Here is a 26483-nt window from a genome sequence, read left to right on the forward strand (position 1 = left end):
TGGCCATAGGCGGCTCAAGTTTCAACTGATTCTGATTGCAAACACTAACCGACTCAGCAAAAGTAGATTTAGAACTCGTCTGAGCTGGATGGAAAATTATCGGCCAGACAGTGACTGCATTAAGTCAGATGCAGTCACCGTTTGGGTATTCAGACAGTCACAGGTGCTGCAGCTGTCTGAATACAAAAACCATAAGGCTAGGCTCACACTTATGCAGTTTGCGTTTGATCCATTTCTGCAGTGCTTTTTGAGTTTTGTGGGTTTTTTCTTGTTGATAGGCAGATTAAAATGCATCACAAATGCATTTAAAAAAAAATAAAAAAGTGTAAAAAAATGCATAAAAAAACACACTACATGCTTTGTTGCAGCATCACCATTGAACTCTATAGAACCAAAAAACGCAACTTTTTGCATTTAACCACTTACCAACCGTGCTATAGCCAAATGACGGCTACAGTGCGGTTGTCCAGTCCTGGGAGGGCGTCATTTGACGTCCTCCTAGAACGCGCCCTCCCGCGCACCCGGCGATCTCCGTGATTGCTGTATCCTACGGACACAGCTGATCACATTATATGGTAAAAGGCCAATCACAGCGGCCTCACCGGTAAATGCAGTTGCCAGTTATCGTCCGTACTTTCATCATGCTGTCACAACGTGAGTAAAGTACTGTCGATAACCGGCAATTGTCAGAGGACAGTGATGATCAGTGCCTCCCACAAGTGCCCGGCAGTGCCGCCCACCAGTGCCCAGCAGTGCCATCCATCAGTGCCCATCATTGTTGCACATCAGTGCCCATCAGTGTTGCCTCATCAACGCACTTCAGTGAAGGAGAAAAATTACCTGTTTGCAAAATTTAATAGAAACAAAGAAAATGTTTTTTTCCAAATGTTGTTGCTCTTTTTTTGTTTATAGCGCAAAGCCCCCCCCCCCCCCCCCAAAAAAAAACAAAAAAAAAAAAAAAAACACACACACACCACCCAGTGGCAATAAATACCACCAAAAGAAAGCTGTATTTGTGTGAAAAAAATGATTAAAAAAATTTCATATGGGTACAGTGTTGCATGACCGCGCAATTGTCAAAGTGCAACAGTGCTGAAAGCTAAAAATTGGCCGGAAGAGGGTATAAGCGCCCGGTAGGCAAGTGGTTAAAAAATGTTCCTGACCCTTTCCAAAAAAACTCACCGGGTGAAAACACAGATGTGAATGTGTCCCATAGGAAATCGTGTTAGATGGACTGTAGTGCGTTTCAGGAAAACGCTTAGGTGTGAACCTAGACTAAGTGGAGATTCCTCCATCCACACGGTTTAGCAAGGATGAGGGAAATAAATAGATATCTTTCCCTCAGCCCATGGGCTAAAAGGAGAGAAAAACTAGTGGTCTATGGCTAGTTACATTAATTTTTTTGTCCCTCTGAGACAATATAAAGAAAAACGATAATGACAGCTATGCGGGAGATGCCATTTCTGATCTCCTTCTGAAGATGCTACCTGGCTATTGTTTTCTGGCAAGAACACTTTGAGTTCTGAACCTAAAACAAGCAGGCAGATCAGGAAAATCAGATGCATGTCAGAAGTCCTTACCTACATTCTGTATAGTAATTGCCATGGTTCTCTGGTTCAAAAGACGTTAAAACCGGGGGTGGGGCACAGCATAGCAGTCAAGCAACTAACATTTTTTCAAGGCAATACCAAACCAACAGTTTATTTCTTTTATGACAAGTTTCTTTCAAATATAAGTTATCTGTAATTATTAGGGTGACTTAACCCCTTGGCGCTGGCAGCCTCCCGCCTCCCAGCCCTTTAAGGGTTCCAGAAGCTGGGAGGCGGAGCTTTAGGGTCATGTGACCGCCGTGATTTGCTGTCACGGCAGTCACATGATCGGGAAAGGTCCCGATCGAAAGAGGAGATCGGGACCTTTCCATGAGTACCGAACATGTGTGCTGGGAGCGCACAGGGAGCGCACTCTCAGCACATAAGTGTTTTTTTTAAAAGAACACAAATGTGCGGTAGCTCGGCGTCTAGGCCCAGATGCCGGGAGGCCGCACATTTGCGCCATTAGAAAGATTTGCAAGGGATTACAAACACTTGTGTTTAATTTGCTCACATTCATCAATCTGTCCCTCACTCTTGTCCAGAGTCGTCATCAAAGGATGCGCACTGTGCGAATCCAAAATGAAAAAAAAAAAATAGCCATCATTCAACAGTCTAACAGAGCTCCCATTCTGGGACATATACAGTATAACAAATACATTGAAGGCAGTTATGCCTGGAGGTAGCCCGGTTCTGCCATTAAAGTGCAGGGACACACCAAAAGCACTTGGAAGGGTATGGAGCCACCAGAAAACAGGAGGATTTATGCAGCGGATTTGAAAGCAGCAACCGCATTAAAAAGGACAGAAAAAAAAAAAAATACAAACCAGTTAAAAGTGGTTTTAAAGGCAGAAGGTTTTTTTTTTTGTTTTTTTAACTTTAATGCCTTCTCTGCATTAAAAGCAAAAAACCTTCTGCTTGCAGTTCACCCCCACCCCTGCCTTAAAAGGTACCTGAGTCGGATCTCAATTCAGCACTATGCATGAGAGCAATGTCTCTCTCTCTCTCTTCATTAGACAGGAGGTGGGGCCGAGCCATGCTCTGAGTGTCAAAGGACACAGAAAGCGTGGCTTGGGATCAAGCCTGCATGTGTGCCCCCATAGGAAGTGGCTTGTTATGGGGGCACTCAGCAGGGGGGAGGAGCCATGAGTACTGTAGGCTACCCCAAGAAGAGAATGCTCTAGGCTGCTCTGTGCAAAACCATTACACAGACCAGGTAAGTATAACATTTTTGTTATTTAAAAAAAAAAAAATTAGTTTTACAAATCGCTAAGTGCTGAGCTCTACAGCACTACTTGGGGCCGGTCTGAATAGTAGCGGCAGGAATCAGATTTCTACTGCTTGTCCCCTTCACTATGACAGGTTGCTGGCAGCTGCAGCTATTCTAGGCTCACCGCATCCAGCAGTGATCACCTCTGGTAATTGCTGGCTGTGCAGAGAGTCAAAAATAGATGCGGCCACCGGCAACCTATCATTATAATGAACAGGGCCGCTGGTTGCACCTACCCGCTGAGAGCCGCAGCAGGAACTGCCACACGGACACAGACAGCCCATTGCTCTATGGGAAGTCGGATGTAAATGGACCAGCTGTCCATCTACATCCGACTACCCTCTGATCTGCCCAGACGGCGGGCAACGGATCCCCTTCTATTTGTTTTTAGCAGATCAGATTGGAGGTAGGTGGGTGTAAATGAACACAAGCCCTTTCACATCCACTATTCCAGAAAAGAGAATGAAGGGTCCAATCAGGTCCACTTGAAAAACGGAGAGGCAGACCTGATTGGACCAATGGTGTGAAAGGGGCCTTGGAGTTTAATGAAACTCCCTCAATATCAGCCCTTCCTTATGAGAGTTATTACGGGTGTTCGATGTTATAATTGGGGAACCAGGGCTTCCTTCCAAGCATTGTTCTATTAGGAAGATATCAATAGTAACTTTGTATGCAGCTGAACATCAATCACTGGTCGGGAGTCTTATGTGATATACTTGAGCTGGATACAAAGGTAACCATTGTTAACTGCCCTAGGCCTAGAGCAATGCTTGGAAGGAAGCCCTGGTTCCACAATTGTAACATCGGATACTTGTAGTGACAACTCTCCTAAGGCAGGACTGACACTGCGGGATGAGTGGTCTCCATTTAACAGTTTAACAGCAATACAGGTGGCAGAATTTGAAAATGCAAAGCTATTTTATTTATTACAGATACTTGTATAGCGCCATCAATTTATGCAGCACTTTACATATATATCGTACATTCACATCAGTCCCTGACCCTCAAGGGGTGTACAATCTAAGGTCCCTAACTCACATTCATACATACACATACTAGGGACAATTTAGACAGGGACCAATTCCCCTACCAGCATGTCTTTGGACTGTGGGAGGAAACTGGAGTATCCAGAGGAAACCCACGCAGGCACAGGGAGAACATGCAAACTCCAGGCAGATGGTGCCATGGTTGAGATTCGAACCAGTGACCCTAGTACTGCCAGGCGGAAATGCTAACAATTTAGCCACTGTGCTGCCCAATTATAAGCCAGCTTGGGTGGACTGTGAGTTGAGATGGTATGAGTACGCCTTGGCTACCCTAAATGGATAGAACAAGTTCAATATATATATTAACACCTTTGCGCCGGCGCCTCTCAGCCCTTTAAGAGTTTCAGAAGCCAGGGGTGAAATTTTAGGGTCATTCGACTGCTGTGATTCGCTGTCACATGATCGGAAAAGGTCCTGATCGCAAGGGGAGATCAGGACCTTTCCGTGAGTCACAGACATATGTGCTGGGAGTGTGCAGGACGCGCGCTCTCAGCACATATGCATTTTCAAATGGTACGCAAATATGCGGCTGCTTGGTGTCAAGACTCAGAGGCCGCATATATGTGTGTGTTTGGTGTCTAGGGGTTAAATATGAACACAGATGTGCCTCCTAATGTTAATTTGCTGGACCTAGAATAATGAGAAGACACTTTGCAGACTCTGCATATATCACTGGGGTTGAGAAATATTGAGAGGGGAGATTTCAGTGGGTTACTTCTCAGTGCATAAGAACATTTGACCAGAAACTATTTTAAAGTGTTAGTTCACCTACACAGAAAAAATTAAAAATGTGAATATTGTACAACATCCCCACTCCCTGCTGAACTTACCTCTGGCGATGCTGAGCTGTCAATGCTCTAGGGGCTATTTCAGCGGTCCAGGGAATCCCTGCTCTAATGTGTGCACCATTTCTGGGACGGACCAGAGCAAGTCACTGTGCGCAGGCATTGACTAATCAGAATTGCTCTGGCACATTCCAGAAATGCTACACCATCTGCGTGGGGGGCATCGACACCTCAAGTACAGCAGGGGCCGGGGGGTTAGGGAGGGTGTACAGTGTAAGTTCACTTTTTCGTCTTTTTTCTGTGAAAAGGTGAATAACCACTTTGGCGGCATTCACACATGGCTGTTTTGAAACGTGGGCAGAATAACCGCGATTTTGCCAGCGATTTCAAAACACTCTGCTAAAATGGCAAGTCGCGTAATCGCATGTTCAGGTTGCATTCATTTAAATGACATCTGAAAATGTGGTGTAGTTCTGCCGCGATAAATTGTGGAAAACTGCATGGCACAAAGCGCTCTGCCCATGAGCAGTTCCTGAGCTTCTTTTAGGCATTACGCTTTGCACAATGCTGTTTGCAAGGATTACAGTGCAATTTATCGCATGAGTCGCACCACGTTTGCAGGTGCCATTATTATGAATGGCACTTGAACACGTAGTTCTGCAATTTGTCATTTTAGCAGAGCATTTTGAAGTCCCATGATTCAAAACGCCCAAGTGTGAATACAGCCTTTAACCTTTCCGAGCCGACAGTACGCCTAGGGTAGGCCTTAACGCTGAGTACGCATATATGCATACCAGAATGTAAAACACATCTATACTGAGAGTGCGCCCACCCAGCTCAGTAACCGACAGCTAACAGAAAGTTCAAAAATGCTACTTGCGACCTGGAGCTTTCTGATCATGTGACTGCTGTGACAGCCAATCATGGCAGTCACATGATCAGAAACCCTGCCCCACCTTGCAGCATCAGAAACCCCTTAAAGGGCCAGGAAGTACCGGCAGGGGTGGACTGACCATTTGGAAACGGGCACTGCCCAAGGGCCCAGGGTCAGTAGGGGGCCCCTTGAGATGCCCCTGGTACCCTTTTCATAGGCTTTTTTGAGTTTGGGCAAGGACACAGGGGCCTCATGAGTTGTCAGTACACCCCTGGGTACCGGTATTAACCTCCTTAGCGGTATTCCCGAGTGTAGCTCGGGTTAAAATGTGAGTACCAAGAGCGGTAACCCCGAGCTACACTCGGGCTTACCATGCAGCGTTGCTCAGGGAGTCCCTGCTGCACTTACCTTGTCCTTCGCTCCCGCGATGTGTCCCCTGCAGCGTCCCCGGCCATCTTCTCCGGCCGATGCCGGCTTCCGGCTTCCGTGTTCTGGTCCCTGTGACGTCGGGACGTACGGGCGCCGGAACCGGCGGCAAATTTGAAATTTTTTAAAAATTTCATTTTTTTAAAAAATGATTATTACATAGTAAAACATTGCTGTTTCAATGCATTTCACATACATATTGTCCCGAGTGCTTTGTCCGGCGCCCTGCCTGCATTTTGACTGTTCTTTCTGCCTGGAAACTTAGAAAAGTCCATGGCGTCCAAAAAGCGTCCCTTTACGTCAAAATTGGTTTTAGACCGGCTAGAGAACAGCGATAGTAAATCAGAACCACTTGCAGAATTGAGTGATAATGATTCGTGGGGGAAATTCGTCATCAGACACTGAAAACGATTTTGTGACTTTGCTCAGCGATGTGCGAACTTGCCTCTGTATTTCAAATTTCAGTGTTTTTGGTTTGATTATATTATTGAATTAAATTTATTATATTAGTATTTTTTATGATTATTTATTAAATTATAATTTATGATTTCGTGTTTCAAATTTTATCATACCCGGGATGTTTACTAGACTCTTGTTTGGACAGATTTCAGTGAGTTATTCCTAAAAATTACAGCCTACAATAAAAAACTACATATTTCCATGCAAAAAAATGGTACCGCTTTCAGCACAAAAAAAATCGGAAATAATAATACCGCCGAGGAGGTTCAAGAAGTTAAGTAAAGGTTTTGCCCCATTCTCTCAACAGCTGGTCAATTCATATAGAACAAATGAACACACAGTGTTGATGGGCGAATAGCTATGATTTTTTTTTTTTTTTAAACTGTTGAAGGCATGCTGGATAATTTTTGCTTTTATTCCAGTCTGCATTCCTGCTGGGGAGATTCACTTTCACTATCGGCACCAGTGACTGCTGCACTGAGAACAAAAGTGATGGGAATTTTGACTTGTCAGAACAGGAATAGAGGGGAAATTTTTCAACGAGGACACAAGGTTCTGGTGACAACTGTCCAGAATGGGATTACACCTCATTTTTGAAGAGGTTTCCTCTTATTTTCTGTTGTATCCATAGAATCAGAACTCTAAAAACAAAAAGGAATACAAATGGCTATAGAGAACCTTCACACAAACAAAGTAGTGGTCAGATGTGACTACCTTTAGGCTGGATCCCAGGCACAGGATGACATCGGCCTTTTCAGCGGCTTTCACGGCTCCTGCCCAGTTCAGCGGCTGTGCCAGCTTCCCTCGCTCTCCAAAGTGCACAATAGAGTCTCTCAGTTCTCCTCCACACTTGTGACAATTACGTCCAGTGTTGTGTTTGTGAAGAGCAGTGCGTTCCGTCACGTCAAACAACCTCACATACTCTCGGTGTGGGGAACACAATGTACAAACCTAAAAGAGACAAAGAAAAAACGTTAAAGCTGACTTCAGCCTGCCCTTCAGTCTTGCACAGTTGTACAGGTTCCTATTCAGAAATGACTAACTTTCATTTCCCTGCACACTCACAATGTGCAGCAGAAGCCACAGAAAGTCGCAGAGCCTGCCTCATATCCTGGCTGTAGGACATCCAACATCACAGTGTGGGCTATAACTAGAGCAGTCTGCATACAAAATACAGCCAGCCTAGGATCGCCAACTCCTCCAAATTAACACCAGCCCATAAAGATTTTTGAACATTTCTAGGACTTTCCTATGATCCATGAGGATCTATGATCTACGAGGATGGTGTACATTAGTTTGAGGTGATGTCCTGTTAAGTGTATTTGTGAGACAATGTTGTCCCATTTTATCTATATAGGAAGAGGAGTATTGCCTTTTGTATATGAATTTTTGATAATTAATAAAATATTTTTTTCCAAACTGAAGCCATTGTGTCCGTAAGGCAGCTACTATATTATTATTATACAGGATTTATATAGAGCCAACAGTTTGCTCAGCGCTTTACATTACAATGGGAGACAGTACACGAGACAGTACAGTAACAACACGATTCAATAAACAAGGGGTTCGAGGGCCCTGCTCCTTGGAGCTTACAATCTAGGGGGGGGGGGGGGGATTGTGGTACAGGAGGAAACAGCTGTGGGGGATGGAGTGGTAGGAAGAGTGGAGGAGTTCAGTAATTAGCTGAGGGCGGGGTAGGCTTCCCTGAAGAGATGGGTTTTCAGAGTGTGCCTAAAGGCAAGTAGAGTAGGTGATAGTCTGATGGATTGGGGTAGGGAGTTTCAGAGGATGGGGGAAGCCCTGGAGAAGTCCTGGAGACGAGCATGAGAGGAGGAGACCAGGGAACTAGAGAGCAGGAGGTCTTGTGAGGAGCGGAGAGTACGTTTTGGGTGGAATTTGGATACCAGATCGGTGATGTAGTTTGGGGCAGTATTATATATGCTTGGGGCCACAGTCTCTGATTAGGTCCCTTGTTTTTTTCTTGTTAGGCCGGAGGGCTTCTGAAAGGAGGCAGGTTGTTGCAATCTTTCCAGGAAGCCATGTACAGCACTCTTCCCACCAACCATGATCTGCCTGCATTGCGTAGAGAAGCACAAAGCCCCAGTGATGACATCACTGGGACTAAAATAAGGTAATGAAAACAGAAAGCAATTAGATACCAACAACAGCCAGGGAACTTTTCTTTTCCTTTTATAAAAGAAGCATTTAGCAATGACGGACCCTCGTTTTACCTACCTCGGTTTACGAATGCCTCGCTTAAAGTAATTTTCGGTTTACGAATGAAAATCCATTGAAAATAATGCCTCGGTTTACAAATTTTTTTTGCGATATGAAGTAAGTTTCCCCAGGATGCATTGAGCCTGGGAGGTTTATAACCCCACCCCTGTGCATGCTGGAGTCTGTGGGTAGTACGTGGCGTCAAGTGTGGAGGTGTCGGAGCGGTTTTTGCATCGAGTTATTGCTTGATTAATCATGTCCCTGTACAGTATTTATGCCTTTAAAGTGCACTTTATAAAGAGTTTTGCACAGATAAAAGACTTTTTTTTCACTTTTTTCTGACCTCTGGAACAGATTAATTGGTTTTCAATGCATTCCTATGGGAAACCGCTTTTTGGTTTACTAATTTTTTGTAATAAGAAATGTCCCGGAGAACGCATAGAATTTGTAAACCGAGGTACGCCTGTAATTTTATTAGCATGTTGATGGAAGAGGGAGAAGCGCCCAGGGAAAGTAAAATATAAGGAAATTAAACATCAAGTTTAGGCCCCTTTCAGACAGGGAAGACTCTGTCAAGTGGATCTCCTTGCTCAGTGGGGGGATCTCTCTGCTGATCCTTGTTGAGCAGGCAGATGGCGTTTGGTATCGGCTCTGCTATGCTGTTTTCTATGTGATGGTCGGATGGAAACGGATCAACGGTTTCCGACTGTCATCTCATCCGCCAGACAGATGGGGAACGGATCCCCATCCATCTGTTTTTAGTGTGCGGAATGGATCGGATGTCCGCTGACAACCACCATGCTATAGAGAGCTATGGATGGTCTAATCGGATCGTCAGTGGGAAAGGGATCTAAGGGTCAATTCACACTGACTTGCGCTAAAATGTATGGAAAAAGGATGTAAATTCCCATCCATTTTAATTGCACGCTGACATTCATTGTCATACATTTTGACGTCAGTTGACATACATTTTAGCGTGGGTGGTGTGAATAGGACACATTGGTTTTTCAGATGTCCCTCCATTGATCTGCATTTTACAGCTGTGCCAAAACACAGTTCAACACACTGGTGTGAACTGTCCCTTAAGCAGCAAAAAGACATTACTGTACTATGGTTAACAAGTTTCTATATAAGTCAGGAAACCTGCACTGAGGAGAATACAGAGACTGCCTTTGCTAAACTCACTTTCCTAAAGGGAAAAAAAAAAATCCCTGGCTGTCATGGTGATCTGAAAAATTAAGAGTTCACATTTCACTTTCCACATTTTTATAACAGAGAGGTACGTTTCTGTAGTGCGCAGACAAAGTGAAGATCAATAATAAGACCTCACGCACAATGCAGCTGTCACATGCCCGTTTTACAGGCATTTTTTTATTTCTGCCCCTAAATGCCCCTTTATGTTCGCCTATGAGTCCAAGTGCGCATTATTTGGGGACAGAAATGTGAACGCACCAAAATTGCATTTAGGAGAGGAGCGGTTGTGCAGAAAACATGCCTGACGTGCTTAAGCTCTAACCATGTTTATTCATTTCAATGGCCAGAATAAATATTCTGGCTAATGAAATGAATAAACACCCAAACAAGTTTGACACACCTAAATGTGTAAAAAAGACAAAACACAAAAAAACCCGCAGCTTTAGGTGCAGCTTTAACCGCTTCCCGTCCGCCCTATAGCAGAAGTACTGCTGCAGGGCGGCAAAATCACATATATGTATGTGATTTTGCATTTCTGGGTAGGGGGCACACCCTACCCATGCCAAAATTCACAGCCGCGGCTGTCTATCACTGGGTCCCAGCTGGTGATTACTTGCTGGCGTCCGATGATTACCGAGCATCTCCAACGGGGGGAGAACTGATAGTAAACAAAACAGTTCTCTCCTCTGTCAGCTACTGCACACGGCTTTGCCATGCAAAGCAGTGTGCTTACAGTGAAGCACACAGACACAGTCTGACAGTAAAATGGCACACAGCACACTGTAAATCCTTTGATCACCCCACAATAACCCCTTCCTGCCCAGTGCCATTAGTACAGTGTCAGTGCTTTTTAATAGCACTGATCACTGTATTGGTGTCACTGGGTATATCAGTGACACCAAGTCAGTCTCCCCCAGTGTCATAATGCCTGCCCCAGTCCCGTTATAAGTCGCCATTACTAGTAAGACAGAAAAAAAAAAATAATCCCAGTATATATACCGCCATTCGTAAAGGATATAACTGTCACGTAAACCAATTAATTTACACATATTGGGATTTCGTTTGGGTGCAGCATTGCATGACTGCGAAATTGTCAGTTAAAGTAACGCAGCACAACACCACAAAAAAATGGCCTGGTCATGAAGGGGGGGGGCTAAATCCTCTGGAGGGCAAGTGGTTAATGCTGCTTTTCTCCTTTCAGGAGAAAAGTGTTCACAGAAGATTCTAGTGTGCATGAGGCCAAGTGATAGCAACAAGCAGAGGCACAGAGCACAGTTCGTTATCAGCGGACAGGATTTTTGGCAGGATCAACGGGTATTTTTGCACTAATCAACAGATATAACAAAATGCTTTCAATGGTATATTTACCAGACCAAAAGGGAGCAAATAAGAAGTTATTATTATTATTCAGGATTTATATAGCGCCAACAGTTTGCTCAGCGCTTTACAATATAAAGGGAGACAGCACAACAACAATACAGTTCAATACAAGAGGGATAGGAGGGCCCTGATCCTTGGAGCTTACAATCTAAGTTCATTGTTAGGATTTACCTGCTCTAATAGCCATCTCAGTCTGGTTGTAATGTATGGAGGAAAAATTAAATGGACACAAACATCCCACAGATGACGTAGATGTTATCTCAAGGTATACGTCTTACCTCAATGTACATGTTTCCATGTACTTCAGAAGTGGCTTCTCGAGGTAATCCGCTGCGGAGGTGAAGTCCGTCGCAATTCTGTGACGCAACATGCTTCACCTGTAAAGGACAAATACTAGAATCGGATTGTCTGTCTCCTTATAGTCAAAGATCCTCCAGTATAACCAATACTTGCATTAATTTTTGGTAAAGTTTACATCCCCTTACCTCCCATAATACAGTATTCAGTTCTAGAGTGGCCAATTGTCAAACCCAAGTGCTGTTACATTGGGACTGGATGGAAAGCCAAATAGTGTAGGGATAAAGCAACTCAACTTATAAAAAAAAAACTGCAGGGAACAGCACAGAAAAAAAAATCAAATATTTGATATGTTTACCTGCAGAGCTTTTTCTTTCCGCGAACGTTTTTTTTTTCTTTTTCAAGTGACCTGCAGTGTGCCTCGGAACGCTCTAGGGAATTGACACTCCAAAAAGTGTCAAATCCCTAGAACAGCCACTCCATGCTCACATTTTATAGCCTTCTCCTCTTTTGAGAGTATCCAAACCTTGTCTGTGCAGGTCCAGCTCCTCCACTCAAGACTCTACATAATCTTTTGTGTAGCTGTCAGGAAATTCACGAAGGGTATATGGAGTCACTTGAGGGACAGTTCTGAGTCTGTTGGGACTGCTGACATCACATTCCAGATGGAAGCACCCAGCAGCAGTCTTTTAGATGTCTACACAAGGGAGGATGTTACAGGTAATGAACATGCAAACTTACCAGTCCTGCTCTGTGGAGCCGGGCAATGCACATGTGCGTGAAGGTTGGCTGAGCTTCACTTAGATCACCAGTGCTACAGAAATAAATAATAAAAGTGTTTAGAGTTATATGGTAATCAAGAAGAGATATACACTATATTGCCAAAAGTATTGGTCGGCCTGCCTTTCCACACACATGAACTTTAATGGCCCCCCAGTCTTAGTCCGTAGGGTTCAATATTGAGTTGGCCCCGCCCTTTGCAGCTATAACAGCTTCAACTCTTCAGGGAAGGCCGTCCACAAGGTTTAGGAGGGTGTCTATGGGAAGGTTGGACCATTCTTCCAGAAGCACATTTGTCAGGTCAGGCACTGATGTCGGGGGAGGAGGCCTGGCTCACAGTCTCCGCTCTCATTCATCCCAAAGGTGTTCTATGGGGTTGAGGTCAGGACTCTGTACAGGACAGTCAAGTTCCTCCACCCCAAACTCGCCCATCCATGTCTTTATGGACCTTGCTTTGTGCACTGGTGCGCAGTCATGTTGGAACAGGAAGGGGCCATCCCCAAACTCTTCCCACAAAGCTAGGAGCAGGAAATTGTCCAAAATGTCTTGGTATGCTGACTCCTTAAGAGTTCCCTTCACTGGAACTAGGGGGCCAAGCCCAACCACTGAAAAACAACCCCACACCATAATCCCCCCTCCAACAAATTTTACACAATGCCAAGTGTTGTTTATACACAGGTCTCTCTTCCGTCGGAGAAACTTGGCAATCACCGGGTGCTGGCGAGTAATCACCGGCCAAGGCCGGAAAAGGCACCCGGAAATCAACACACACACGCGCGGAAGATGATTGGTCACAGCAGGTCACATGGTACACAGCCGGGGACAGATCTGGGCAAGGCACGATACAGGTAGAATGTCATATGACGCCCACCCAGATCGGCGAGAGTCCCACCTGGCCGTCATTTTCCTATTGGCCGGGCGGGAAGTGGTTAAGGCCCTGTCCCCCGCTCCCCGGGCACTTTTGGGTACCCGATTTTGACAGGTACCCGCTCCCACTTCCGCTGTGATCGCCTAGGTGATCAGAAGCTGTCCTTACCGTAGTCGTCTGGACTACAGGACCAATCACAAGCGCAGCACTACTCAAACATGTGTAGTGGGCACCCGGCTGTGAAGCCACAAGCTTTCACAGCAGGGTGCCCACACTGAAGATACCGGGGAGATAGGACAGCCGCTGAAGCCGGGTGCGGCAAGGACACCGCTAGATCAATGGACAGGCGAGTGTCTGTTATTTTTAAAAGTCAGCAGCTACAGTTTTTGTAGCTGCTGATTTATTTTTTTAGATTTTTAACTGGAGCTCCGCTTTAAATAAATGATTTTTTTTTACTGCTCTGCATTTACAAGTTTATATTTCATATATACATAGATCTGAATGATTGCCTCAAAGTAGCTGTATGTCAGACTGTGCAATCAGCATTCTTACTGAGTGACAGCCAAGATATATTCAGAGGTTAATCCACCCAGAGACTGTATGCTATTGAATTATTCATTATTAATATTATTATGCAGAGGTGCGAGGAACATTAAAGAACAATCATCACCCTGTGCTACACAAGAAGCGAATATAGCATGTATATGCAAGAAGCAAATATGGTGCTTCAATTACAGTTGTAAAAACTAGCAATAAAAAGTGATGAAATATGTCACAAATATATTGGAAAGAGGACAAAATATATTACAAAAACAATTCTCACAATAAACCAGAATGTATTCAAGGAATCATAAATTGACAGACACTATTTTTTAAGCCCAACAATTATACCTTAAATCAGCTCCTAGATTGAGCCCGGGTTCACATATATGTGGTTTGGTACATCGCATGTGATTCGTACAGGAACTGCACCGCATTTCTGTGCAAATCACATGCGAATTGTGTGCGGTGCGATTGGAGTCATACATTTTGTATGGCTCTAATCGCACCACACCCACACCAAAAAGGTGCAGGATCCTTTTTTTGGTCCGCACTAGAATCAGATTGCACGGGTATTCACACCTATGCGATCTGATTCATCACATCACAGAGTTTGAGGACCAATTTTGGGGTGTTGTTAACTTACCATGCACACCCGCAGCGGTTCGCATGAACGGGGTGCGATTATGATGCGGTGCGGAATTTGCACTGAAAATGCTGCAAATTCCGCACCACATCAGTGTGAACCCGGGCTGAAGGTAAGGACAGGCACACTATGGTGCATGTACACATTATAGCGTACATGTAATGTAGAGCTCCACACAAAAGGGGAAGTTCCGCTTTAGGGCCTCGTCCCCCACTCCTCGTTAAGCATTGGCACCTTTGGGGAGTGGGTACCCGATTTTGACAGGTACCTGCTCCCACTTCTGCTGCGATTACCTAGGCCAGGGGTCCTCAAACTACATCCTGCCAAAGCCATTTATCCAGCCTGCCGGGCCAGCCAGACAAAAAACGGACCGGCAAATTAAAGCTAGACTGCTCACTGGGTCCTCGGCCTCAAGGACCCAGCACGCCGCAGACTGGAAGCCCGATTTCACCTACTGCAGCCAGAGGAGCAACAGGAGAGGAGGAGAGTACACCAGGCACCAGATACAGTGCATTGTGGTGTCCAGTGTGTCAGTGTACAGTGCACTGTGGTGTCCAGAGCATGACAGTGCATTTTGGTGTCCACTGCGTTACAGTATACAGTGCGTTACAGAGTCCAGTGCATTTTAAACATTGTATTGTTTTTTCCTGGGTTTTTTTTGCACTACAAATAAGATGTGTGGTGTGCATAGGAATTTGCGCACAATTTTTTTTCAAACTATATTCCAGCCCCCCCAACTGTGTGAAGGTCTATTAACGGGCCCCGTTTAAAACGTTTGAGGACCCCTAACCTAGGCGATTGGAAGCAGAAGTTGTCCAACTTCCCCACACTCTACAGGTCCCAGAAGACTCCGGGACCAATCAAAATGCGCTGTGGGCACCCGGCTGTGAAGCTGCAAGCTGCCACAGCTGGGTGCCCACAGTTAAGATGCCAGCGCTGGGGACCGCCCCTTTGGGTGAGTTTGCTGTTGGATCCGGAGACAGATAGTGTCTGCTTATTAAAAGTCAGTAGCTAAAGATTTTGTAGCTTCTGACTTCATTTTTTTCAAAAACGACTGGAGCTCCCCTTTAATGTTTTGCACCAAATTCATGAATCATTTGTGGCATTTTTGGTTCTGAAAGTGGCTCGTGCACCAAATTCACATAGCTCTAAAATGCACCACTATTACATTGTGTCCCACTGAATGCGCCAAATGTAAAAGTGAAGCTAATTAAGACCAACTCTCTGTTGACGTACAGAGAAAAACTGGCTCAGATTTTGTGAGCGTCTCAAGTGCTTTATAAAATTGTTGCAACATGAGCCAAATTCAAGTACAAGTTCTAGACAGGTATATGAATTTTGCACATTCTTTTGCTATATTGTATATTATATTAAAAATGGTTTTGCATTGGTGACAGCATCGGTTTATAGCCTGTTCATTTCTATATGTCACATACTTATAGCAATTTTGTGCCATATAGCTAAAGATATTTCATACATTTTGGGCGCATAAAATAAGCGCATTAGTGAGCCAAACAGTGAGCGAGAAATGACTCCTTATGACCTATTAACACTGAGAAATAATAGATAATTTGTCACAATTTGCAACTTTTTTTAGACCATTTTGCACATCACTATTCTCCCTCTGCATCCCTGATAGTTTATTTGAGCCCATCGTGACCTATTGATAGTGGAGAATGAATATGGTCCTCTGCTGGACACCTCAAATCTAATCCCCATGGTGCTGGCATTTTAGAAGTTCATAAAGAGCAGCCCATACTGTGAAGCCCGCCTTGTCCCTTTGAGTTCTCTCCGCACAATTCTGCAGAAGGAATTCTGATTGGACAAAAGGCCAATCACAAGACTTTAAGAGGCCAAGCAACTGTGATTTTTTTTTTTTCCCCTGGCACTTTTTCCCCCCCCATTTATTCATTGAAATGGACGTTGCTCGGTTTGCTTCATCACTGTGCTCTATAAATGTTGCAGTATGACCATTACAACGAACCCCTCAGCTTTATATATGGGGCCCTTGTGTCTGCTCACCTCACGCTTCTGCCCTTGTTCAGTAGAGTCCAGACACCACTTGGTCCCCGATAGTCTGGAATAGCAGCTGCCTGTTGGGAGCAAACAGAGGTGTCACATAGAAAGACAAGCAATAACTTTGAATCAAAGATGTTTCAAGAAGCCACTTGGATCATCCCTGCTCATAGAGAGCAAATCACAAAAATGAAACTTAATACAAAAGCATGCAGCCATAATCAGGTGTTTAACCGCCTCCCGCCCGCCATATAGTAATATGACGGACGCAAGGTGGTTCTCTCGTTCTGGGAGGACGTCATATGACGTTCTCCAATTGTCACCGCGCATGCGCGACTCCAGGAGCACGCGGCGATTGGCGGTGCGCTGTGTCCCTCGGACACAGCGGATCACCGATCTATGGAAAGAGCCGAAAATGTCGGCTCGGTCATGTGATCAGCTGTGTCCAAGCTGTGGACACAGCTGATCACATGTAAACAGGGAAATGCCAGTTATCTGCATTTCTCTCCTGACGAGCTGTCATGCTGACAGCTCCAGAGGAGAGCCGGTAATCGGCATTCCTCGGAGGGGACATCTACAAAGATCATCAGAGCACTGATGATCAGTGTGCCCTGATGAGCTGTGTAGACCCAGCAGCGCCATCTGTCAGTGTCCATCAGTGCCAGCTCTGTGCTCATCCATGCCACCTGCCAGTGCCCAACAGTGCCACGTTTCAGTGCCCATCAGTGCCACATTTCAGTGCCCATCAGAGCCCTTCTGAGCTGCCTTTCAGTGCCACCCATCAGTGCCAGTCAGTGCCACCTATCAGTGCTGCCAATCAGTGCCGCCTAACAGTGCCAGTCAATGCCACCTAACAGTGCCAGTCAGTGCTATGAGTGCTTCCTTTCAGTGCCCATCAGTGATGCCTGTCAATGCCCATCAGTGCCACCTACCAGTGCCTATCAGTGTCCATCAGTGCAGCCTATCAGTGCCCATCACTGCAGGCTAATTAGCGCACATCAATGAAGGAGAAAAATCACTTATTTACAAAATTTTATAACAAAAACTAAGAAAAAACAAATTTTTTTTTTTAAATTTCAGTGGTTTTTAGTTTAAGAAAAAAATTTAAAATCCAGAGGTGATTAAATAACACCAAAATAAAGCTCTGTCGCTAAAAAATTATAAAAATTTCATATGGGTAAAGTGTTGCATGACCGCGCAATTGTCATTCAAAGTGCAACAGCGCTGAGAGCTGGAAATTGGCCTGGACAGGAAGGGGGTGAAAGTGCCCTGTAGGCTTGTGGTTAAACCTAATCAGGATGGCTAAGACTTGCAAACAAAATGGGGGATTGTGGAATGATTGTTGGTGACAGAAATCCTGGTTGCCGTATTTCAGAAACTGCTGACCCTTCTGGATTTTCATACACTACAGGATCGAAGTATTACAAAGAATGGGGCAAAAACACCGGCACAAAAGTGAATGGCCAGACCTACCACATTACGTGGATAAATACAATACACATTAGAAATGTAATGATTTCAGATGAACTCCACTTGTTCTAAAAGAAAGAAAATGCTGCAATCCTACTGTGGAAGAAGTAAAGCTTTCCAACCTCCCAGACGGCAAAAAACCTACAACACAACGGTCCATTTAGACTTTGCATTATGTTACAGCCCATCTGTGGGCTCCCTCTGTCACCCATCTCCATTCTTTTTTTTTTAATTATTTTTATTCGGATTTTAAAGTTTTCTTTTTCACAAGATAACAAAAGGAACAAAATATACATGATCTTGATATCCATCTCCCTTCTAATTGAGTGCTGCCAGTCCTCCCCCCGACCCCAAAAAAAAAACAAAAACAAATGCCCCTTTTGTGACAAACGTGGTACCCGACCACTGTCCTTCTCACCAACTTGTGACAAAGGACTGGCCACTCTCACAGCGCGCTGTCACTCACATAACAATTACACTCTCAGCTGCATCCTGCACAGAGATTTTCCAGCTCGTGGGGCCACAGTCTAGCCTGAGAGTGACTGTCACTGGGTTAACTAGGCAATTAACTCTATAAGCTACCGCCGCCACCTTTTGACTGGGAAGGAAAACTCATAATCTTAGCATTAACAACTATGATTTTAGAAAAAAGGTCTGCAACACGCACGGTCACCATAGACAGGCATGTTCAAAGGTTTGTAATATAGTAGCACTCTTCAAAAAAAAAACAAAAAAAAAAAGGGGATTCTGTTTCTTTGCATTAAAAGTCTTAGTGACAGTTTTAACACTTTCCAAAATAGGTTTTAGGAACGAAAAGGTCAAAATGGTGCAAATAAAATATTTACAGAAAAAAAAAGATGCACAAAGAAACCACAAAGCACCAGAGAGTTAAAAAGGAGTTGAAAATGAAGAATACTTGCAAAGTCCTTGGGTTAGAGTCCAATCGTCCGAGCAAAAACATTACAGTGGCTCTCTCATGTCCGGTTCGGTGTTGATATTAAAACAAGAGAGATCTGCTTGCAATCTCTTTTCATCTGATATCAAGGGGTGTGTTGACAGAGACCATCTGACCAATCATCCGGTTTAATAGATAGGTGCTGGGAAGTCACCACATTTATGACCAAGTCCCAAATATATTTTCTTACAGGGTGCAGCAACATAACTTCCTTTTTTGAAATGCGTGCAATTCAGGCTGTAGCGGCCATAGCGGGGAGGGAGTGGTCTCAGGCGACAGGCGTAGTTCAAAAGTTTTTGTTCTCTTCCAGGTCAGTCATCATCATGCGTTGGAACAGTGAGCAGCGTGCGTTTGCCGAAGAGGCCTACTTTTCTTGATGAATTGGACTTAGGGGACATTTGGTTCCAACAGGACGGAGCAACGGCTCACACTTCAAGAGCATCAATGGCTGTTTTAAGGGAACACTTCCCGGAGCGCCTCATCTCAATAAGGGGCGATTTGGAGTGGCCAGCCCGCTCCCCCGATTTGGCCCCTTGCTACTTTTTTTGTGGGGTTTTTTGAAATCCCGCGTTTATGTAAACCGTCCAAGGACCCTACAAGACCTGAAGGCCAACATCCACGCAGAAATTGCCAACATACCCGCTGCTATGCTGGTAAGGGTCATGAAAAACGCCAGAAATCGGCTTATTCAGTGTATGGACAATGGGGGGCGTCACCTACCTGATATGCTTTTCAAAACTGTGTAAAACAGAACTTTAGATATGTACCTAAATTATTAAAGACAATAAAAACAATTCTGATTCATAAAATGGGTTTTATTGTGTTTTGAAAAAAGGAAGTTATGTTGCCGCACCCTGTGTAAGTATTCATGTTTCTGAATACCTACCATTTACAGTCTACCATGCAGATTACTGTCCAGCATGAAATTAGCTTCAAAATGGATATAAATATGGCAAGTCTTGGATAACCATTTCACATGGGAGGGGTGTGAAGGCCTCTGGTACCTCCTACTATAGGAGGGTTTGGGTTCACAATGCTACCCAATAACTGATGAAGGTGAATATGACTTTATTCTGGCTATACTCTCATAATTTCAGAGTTTAATTACTATATGGAGGATGAATTACTATATGGGGGATGAATTACTATATGGGGATGAATTACTATATGGGGGGATGAATTAATATGGGGGATGAATTACTATATGGGGGAATGAATTACTATGGGGGGATGAATTACTATAGGGGGGATGAATTACTATAGGGGGGATGAATTACTATAGGGGGGATGAATTACTATAGGGGGGATGAGTTACTATAGGGGGGATGAGTTACTATATGGGGGATGAGTTACTATATGGGGGATGAGTTACTATATGGGGATGAATTACTATATGGGGGATGAATTACTATATGGGGATGAATTACTATATGGGGGATGAATTACTATGGGGGATGAATTACTATGGGGGATGAATTACTATATGGGGGATGAATTACTATATGGGGGATGAATTACTATGCTTACTATGGGGGAATATTACTATACTTACTATGGATGACACATACACATCATTCATCTACTCTTGGTCCGGCCCCCGGGTCCAATATATGAACCCATTGCGGCCCTCAAGTCAAAAAGTTTGCCCACCCCTGCACTAGAGGCTTCCTGGGGGGGGGAGGGGGGGGGAACCACTACTGCTATTCACCAACTTGTGCTACAAACCGTCATGGCTGAATCTGAACAACATGGCATCCTTGTCCTTCCACACAGCTTTGTGAGGCCTCACTAAAAGTTTCCATTATAACCTTTTACTTAGCTAAAGCCACAGTGAGGTGCACTCCAGTCCAAAATCTTTATGAGGCAGGGTCCTTCTTCTGGTGTTTATGTCATGCAGATGGGGACAAGGACACCTTCTACTGGGTGTCCAGCAACAGGGTCTTTTCGGGATTCAAAAGAGGAGTGACATTACAGCAAGGGGACCACTCGGCATGGGCACATTAGCAGGACTGGTTTAGCACTCCCCGCAATCAGGACCGAAAAGGGATCTGGACAATAGACTTGGGGAAGTATATCTTGTTTCACAAGGCAAGAAAAAAATAAATAAAAAACATGCAGGATGAGTTAGAGAGAGGTAGGAGGGGGTTCATGCATTCCCTGGAGATGGGCTTTACCACATTGTGAAACCATGTTTTAAAGTGGAACTGAACCCTGCTGTGCTTTATGGCCAAGGAAGCTGCCATCTTAGCCTCTGTTTGATCTGCAGTTGCCATGGTGCTGCACATGTGACCAATTATCACACCAGCCATTTGAAGGCTTGACAGTTCAGTTGACAGCACAAGAAACGTGGACGGTTATTCACAGCATGCCTGAGTTAATGTAACTATTTTGGGAAGCAGTTCAATTGATGGGTTTAGTTCCACTTTAAAGCAGAGTTCCAGTCTCACTATAAAAAAAATAAAAGTCAGCAGCCTATGGTAGCAGAAGTGGGAGCAAGTAACTGTCAATTTCGGGTATCCGCTTCCTCCCCCCGCTCCCCAAAGCTGCCAATCCTTAACGGGGAGCGGGGGGCCAGTCTTTAAAGCGGAACGTCTCCTTTTGGGTGGAAATCCCTTTTATTGAGCTAGCAGCAGAACTAAACTTCCTTCAAATGACAGAATATCAAGCCACATAATGTATGGCTACAATTAGGATGACGTTATCCTTTAGCAAGGCCTTTTCATATCACGCCAAGGGATCCAATCATCCTCCTTACCGTGCTGATTCCAGCTCCAGTGTAGATGACCAGGTTTTTAGCACCACGCAAAGCATCTGCCAGTTCCAGCACCTTCTCCAGCAGCACTTCATCAGTGTCAACAATCTGGATAAGACAACCGAAAATATTCATGGCAACATTAACGATGACTTCCACCCAGATTTCCCAAGGAAGGCTGTCATCACTCCTCTATCTAGCAGTGTTTTATTTGGTGGCTATGATCAGCCTATTTTTCATCTTTCATACATCATGCACCCGATGATTCAGATTCCTCCTGTCATTATGATGGATACCTATCAGTGATTTGAATGATAAATGTCCCAGTGTGGCTCCCCCAAATCAGTGATGTGCCCCCCTCCCCCCACAGCCCTATAGGTATTGTGCCCAGTGACTGCCCCCACCCCCCCCCCCCCCCCACCAGCCCTATAGGTATTGTGCCGAGTGACTTCCCCCCCCAGCCCTATAGGTATTGTGCCCAGTGACTGCCCCCCCCCCCCCCAGCCCTATAGGTATTGTGCCCAGTGACTGCCCCCCCCCCCAGCCCTATAGGTATTGTGCCCAGTGACTGCCCCCCCCCCCCCCCAGCCCTATAGGTATTGTGCCCAGTGACTGCCCCCCCCAGCCCTATAGGTATTGTGCCCAGTGACTGCCCCCTCCCCCCCCCCCATAGGTATTGTGCCCAGTGACTGTCCCTCCCCCCCAGCCCTATAGGTATTGTGCCCAGTGACTGCCCCCTCCCCCCAGCCCTATAGGTAATGTGCCCAGTGACTGCCCCCTCCCCCCAGCCCTATAGGTAATGTGCCCAGTGACTGCCCCCTCCCCCCAGCCCTATAGGTATTGTGCCCAGTGACTGCCCCCTCCCCCCAGCTCTATAGGTATTGTGCCCAGTGACTGCCCCCCCTCCCCCAGCCCTATAGGTATTGTGACCAGTGACTGTCTTCCCTCACCCCATTGGTGATGTAATTGAAGCGGTCTCCCCCACCCTATCAGTGCTGTGTGCAGTGACTGTTCCCTCTTCCATATAAATGCTATGCCCTGTGATTGCACCACACCTTCTACATCAGTGTTGTGCTAAATAATTGCAACCCCCTGTTCCATCAGTGCTGTGCCTACTGATTGCAACCCCCCCCCCCTCCATCAGTTCTATGTCCAAAGATTGTACCCCTCTTTCTCTATCAGTGCTGTACCCAGGAGCTGCACCCCTCCTCCATCAGTACTGTGCCCAGTGACTACATCCTCCTGTTCCATCAGTGCAGTGCCCACCAGTTGCATCCCTTTTTCTCTATCAGTGCTGTATCAAGGAGCTGCACCTCTCCTTCTCCATTAGTGCTGTGTCCAGTGATTGTACTACCCCCGCCCCCCTCTCTATCAGTGCTGTAACCAGATACTACACCCCCATCCTTCTCCAGCAGTGCTGTGCCCAATGAATGTCCTGATCAGTGTTGCATCCTCTAAATCGGTGCTCTGCCCAGTGAGTACACCACCACTTCTCTATCAGTGCTGTACCACAGTGATTGCAACTCTCCCCCTTTTCCATCAGTGCTGTGCCCAGGAGCTGCACCCCATCATTCTCCATCAGTGCTGTGCCCAGGAGCTGCATCCCATCCTTCTCTATCAGTGCTGTGCCCAGTGACTGTCCTCCTGATCAGTGTTGCATCCTCTCAATCAATGCTCTGCTCAGTGATTGCATCCCACCTTCTCCATCAGTGCTGTACCCAGCAATTGCACCCTTCTTTCTCCATCAGTGCTGTGCCCAGGAGCTGCACTCCTCCTTCCCCATCAGTGCTGTGCCCAGGAGCTGCACCCCTCCTTCCCCATCAGTGCTGTGCCCAGGAGCTGCACCCCTCCTTCCCCATCAGTGCTGTGCCCAGGAGCTGCACCCCTCCTTCCCCATCAGTGCTGTGCCCAGGAGCTGCACCCCTCCTTCTCCATCAGTGCTGTGCCCAGGAGCTGCACCCCTCCTTCTCATTCAGTGCTGTGTCCAGTGACTGCACCCCTCCTTCTCCATCAGTGCTATGTCCAGTGACTGCACCCCTCCTTCTCCATCAGTGCTGTGCCCTGTGATTGTCCTCCTGATCGGTGTTGCATCCTCTCAATCAGTGCTCTGCTCAGTGATTGCATCCCTCCTTCTCCATCAGTGCTGTGCCCAGGAGCTGCACCCCTCCTTCTCCATCAGTGCTGTGCCCAGGAGCTGCACCCCTCCTTCTCCATCAGTGCTGTGTCTATTGACTGCACCCCTCCTCATTCAGTGCTGTGCCCAGGAGCTGCACCCCTCCTCATTCAGTGCTGTGCCCAGGAGCTGCACCCCTCCTTCTCATTCAGTGCTGTGCCCAGGAGCTGCACCCCATCCTTCCCCATCAGTGCTGTGCCCAGGAGCTGCACCCCTCCTTCCCCATCAGTGCTGTGCCCAGGAGCTGCACCCCATCCTTCCCCATCAGTGCTGTGCCCAGGAGCTGCACCCCTCCTTCCCCATCAGTGCTGTGCCCAGGAGCTGCACCCCTCCTTCCCCATCAGTGCTGTGTCCAGGAGCTGCACCCCTCCTTCCCCATCAGTGCTGTGCCCAGGAGCTGCACCCCTCCTTCCCCATCAGTGCTGTGCCCAGGAGCTGCACCCCTCCTTCCCCATCAGTGCTGTGCCCAGGAGCTGCACCCCTCCTTCCCCATCAGTGCTGTGCCCAGGAGCTGCACCCCTCCTTCTCCATCAGTGCTGTGCCCAGGAGCTGCACCCCTCCTTCTCCATCAGTGCTCTGCTCAGTGATTGCATCCCTCCTTCTCCATCAGTGCTGTGCCCAGGAGCTGCACCCCTCCTTCTCCATCAGTGCTGTGCCCAGGAGCTGCACCCCTCCTTCTCCATCAGTGCTGTGTCTATTGACTGCACCCCTCCTCATTCAGTGCTGTGCCCAGGAGCTGCACCCCTCCTCATTCAGTGCTGTGCCCAGGAGCTGCACCCCTCCTTCTCATTCAGTGCTGTGCCCAGGAGCTGCACCCCATCCTTCCCCATCAGTGCTGTGCCCAGGAGCTGCACCCCTCCTTCCCCATCAGTGCTGTGCCCAGGAGCTGCACCCCATCCTTCCCCATCAGTGCTGTGCCCAGGAGCTGCACCCCTCCTTCCCCATCAGTGCTGTGCCCAGGAGCTGCACCCCTCCTTCCCCATCAGTGCTGTGTCCAGGAGCTGCACCCCTCCTTCCCCATCAGTGCTGTGCCCAGGAGCTGCACCCCTCCTTCCAAATCAGTGCTGTGCCCAGGAGCTGCACCCCTCCTTCCCCATCAGTGCTGTGCCCAGGAGCTGCACCCCTCCTTCCCCATCAGTGCTGTGCCCAGGAGCTGCACCCCTCCTTCCCCATCAGTGCTGTGCCCAGGAGCTGCACCCCTCCTTCCCCATCAGTGCTGTGCCCAGGAGCTGCACCCCTCCTTCCCCATCAGTGCTGTGCCCAGGAGCTGCACCCCTCCTTCCCCATCAGTGCTGTGCCCAGGAGCTGCACCCCTCCTTCCCCATCAGTGCTGTGCCCAGGAGCTGCACCCCTCCTTCCCCATCAGTGCTGTGCCCAGGAGCTGCACCCCTCCTTCCCCATCAGTGCTGTGCCCAGGAGCTGCACCCCTCCTTCCCCATCAGTGCTGTGCCCAGGAGCTGCACCCCTCCTTCCCCATCAGTGCTGTGCCCAGGAGCTGCACCCCTCCTTCCCCATCAGTGCTGTGCCCAGGAGCTGCACCCCTCCTTCCCCATCAGTGCTGTGCCCAGGAGCTGCACCCCTCCTTCCCCATCAGTGCTGTGCCCAGGAGCTGCACCCCTCCTTCCCCATCAGTGCTGTGCCCAGGAGCTGCACCCCTCCTTCCCCATCAGTGCTGTGCCCAGGAGCTGCACCCCTCCTTCCCCATCAGTGCTGTGCCCAGGAGCTGCACCCCTCCTTCCCCATCAGTGCTGTGCCCAGGAGCTGCACCCCTCCTTCCCCATCAGTGCTGTGCCCAGGAGCTGCACCCCTCCTTCTCCATCAGTGCTGTGTCTATTGACTGCACCCCTCCTCATTCAGTGCTGTGCCCAGGAGCTGCACCCCTCCTCATTCAGTGCTGTGCCCAGGAGCTGCACCCCTCCTTCTCATTCAGTGCTGTGCCCAGGAGCTGCACCCCTCCTTCTCATTCAGTGCTGTGCCCAGGAGCTGCACCCCTCCTTCCCCATCAGTGCTGTGCCCAGGAGCTGCACCCCTCCTTCCCCATCAGTGCTGTGCCCAGGAGCTGCACCCCTCCTTCTCCATCAGTGTAGTACCGAATGACTGTCCCCCTAATCAGTGTCGCATCCTCTCCATGATTGTTCTGCCCAGTGACTGCGCCCCCCCCCGTGCGAACACACACCTCCTCCTCCCGGTGCCGCGCCTTCTCCCTCCTCTGCCGGTGTCTCTCTAGCTCCCGGACCAGCTCGGCGTAGCTCTCCAGCAGCTGCCGCTCCCCGGGGCTCCTCTCTGCCGCCGTCTTGTGTAATATTCGGGAGATCTGTGGGGAGAAGGCGGACAGTCCCCGTTATTACCGTCCTTCCCGCCTCTCCCAGCCCGCTCCCCGCCGCCTCCCACCTGCCTCCTCCGCTCCCTCTGCTGCTCCCGCCGCACGATCTCCTCCCGCATCTCCGCTTTCCGCTCCGCTCGGCCCATTCTACCGGCAACTTCACTGCAGACACAGCACAAGCACTTCCGCTTCCGGGAGCGGCCAATACCGGATGTGACATTTCTCCCCACACCCCCCAAGCCTTCTCTGGTTATTCAGCCACCTAGTAACCCACAGCAACCAGAGCGCAGGCTTCAGGGGCCTAGAGTAGCCTGGCTTCTGATTGGTTGCCTTTGGTTACAGCATACTATTAGTATACCATAATAACCAGAGACCTAGCATGACCTGGCTTGTACAAACAGCCTTCTGATTGGTTGCTCCGGG

The 26483-nt window shown here is 47.3% G+C and overlaps 1 protein-coding gene across 1 annotated transcript in view; it reads right to left on the minus strand.

Annotated features, from left to right (window-relative positions):
• SIRT7 (sirtuin 7) overlaps nucleotides 1-26258 on the minus strand; it is a 43154-nt gene extending 16896 nt beyond the window's left edge. Inside the window, exons 1-7 of the mRNA XM_089669294.1 lie at nucleotides 26129-26258; nucleotides 25914-26051; nucleotides 21568-21672; nucleotides 16394-16464; nucleotides 12279-12351; nucleotides 11519-11617; nucleotides 7164-7400 (exon numbers count right to left, since the gene is read on the minus strand). Of these exons, the coding sequence (XP_089525420.1) occupies nucleotides 7164-7400; nucleotides 11519-11617; nucleotides 12279-12351; nucleotides 16394-16464; nucleotides 21568-21672; nucleotides 25914-26051; nucleotides 26129-26206 (801 nt within the window). The 5' untranslated portion in view covers nucleotides 26207-26258. The remainder of the gene's footprint in view (nucleotides 1-7163; nucleotides 7401-11518; nucleotides 11618-12278; nucleotides 12352-16393; nucleotides 16465-21567; nucleotides 21673-25913; nucleotides 26052-26128) is intronic.
• Nucleotides 26259-26483: the final 225 nt, after the last annotated feature.

Source organism: Staurois parvus, unplaced genomic scaffold (genome assembly GCF_062004578.1).
Source record: "Staurois parvus isolate SC_StPar_1 unplaced genomic scaffold, SC_StPar_1.0 ptg000003l, whole genome shotgun sequence".
Lineage (NCBI taxonomy): Eukaryota > Metazoa > Chordata > Amphibia > Anura > Ranidae > Staurois > Staurois parvus.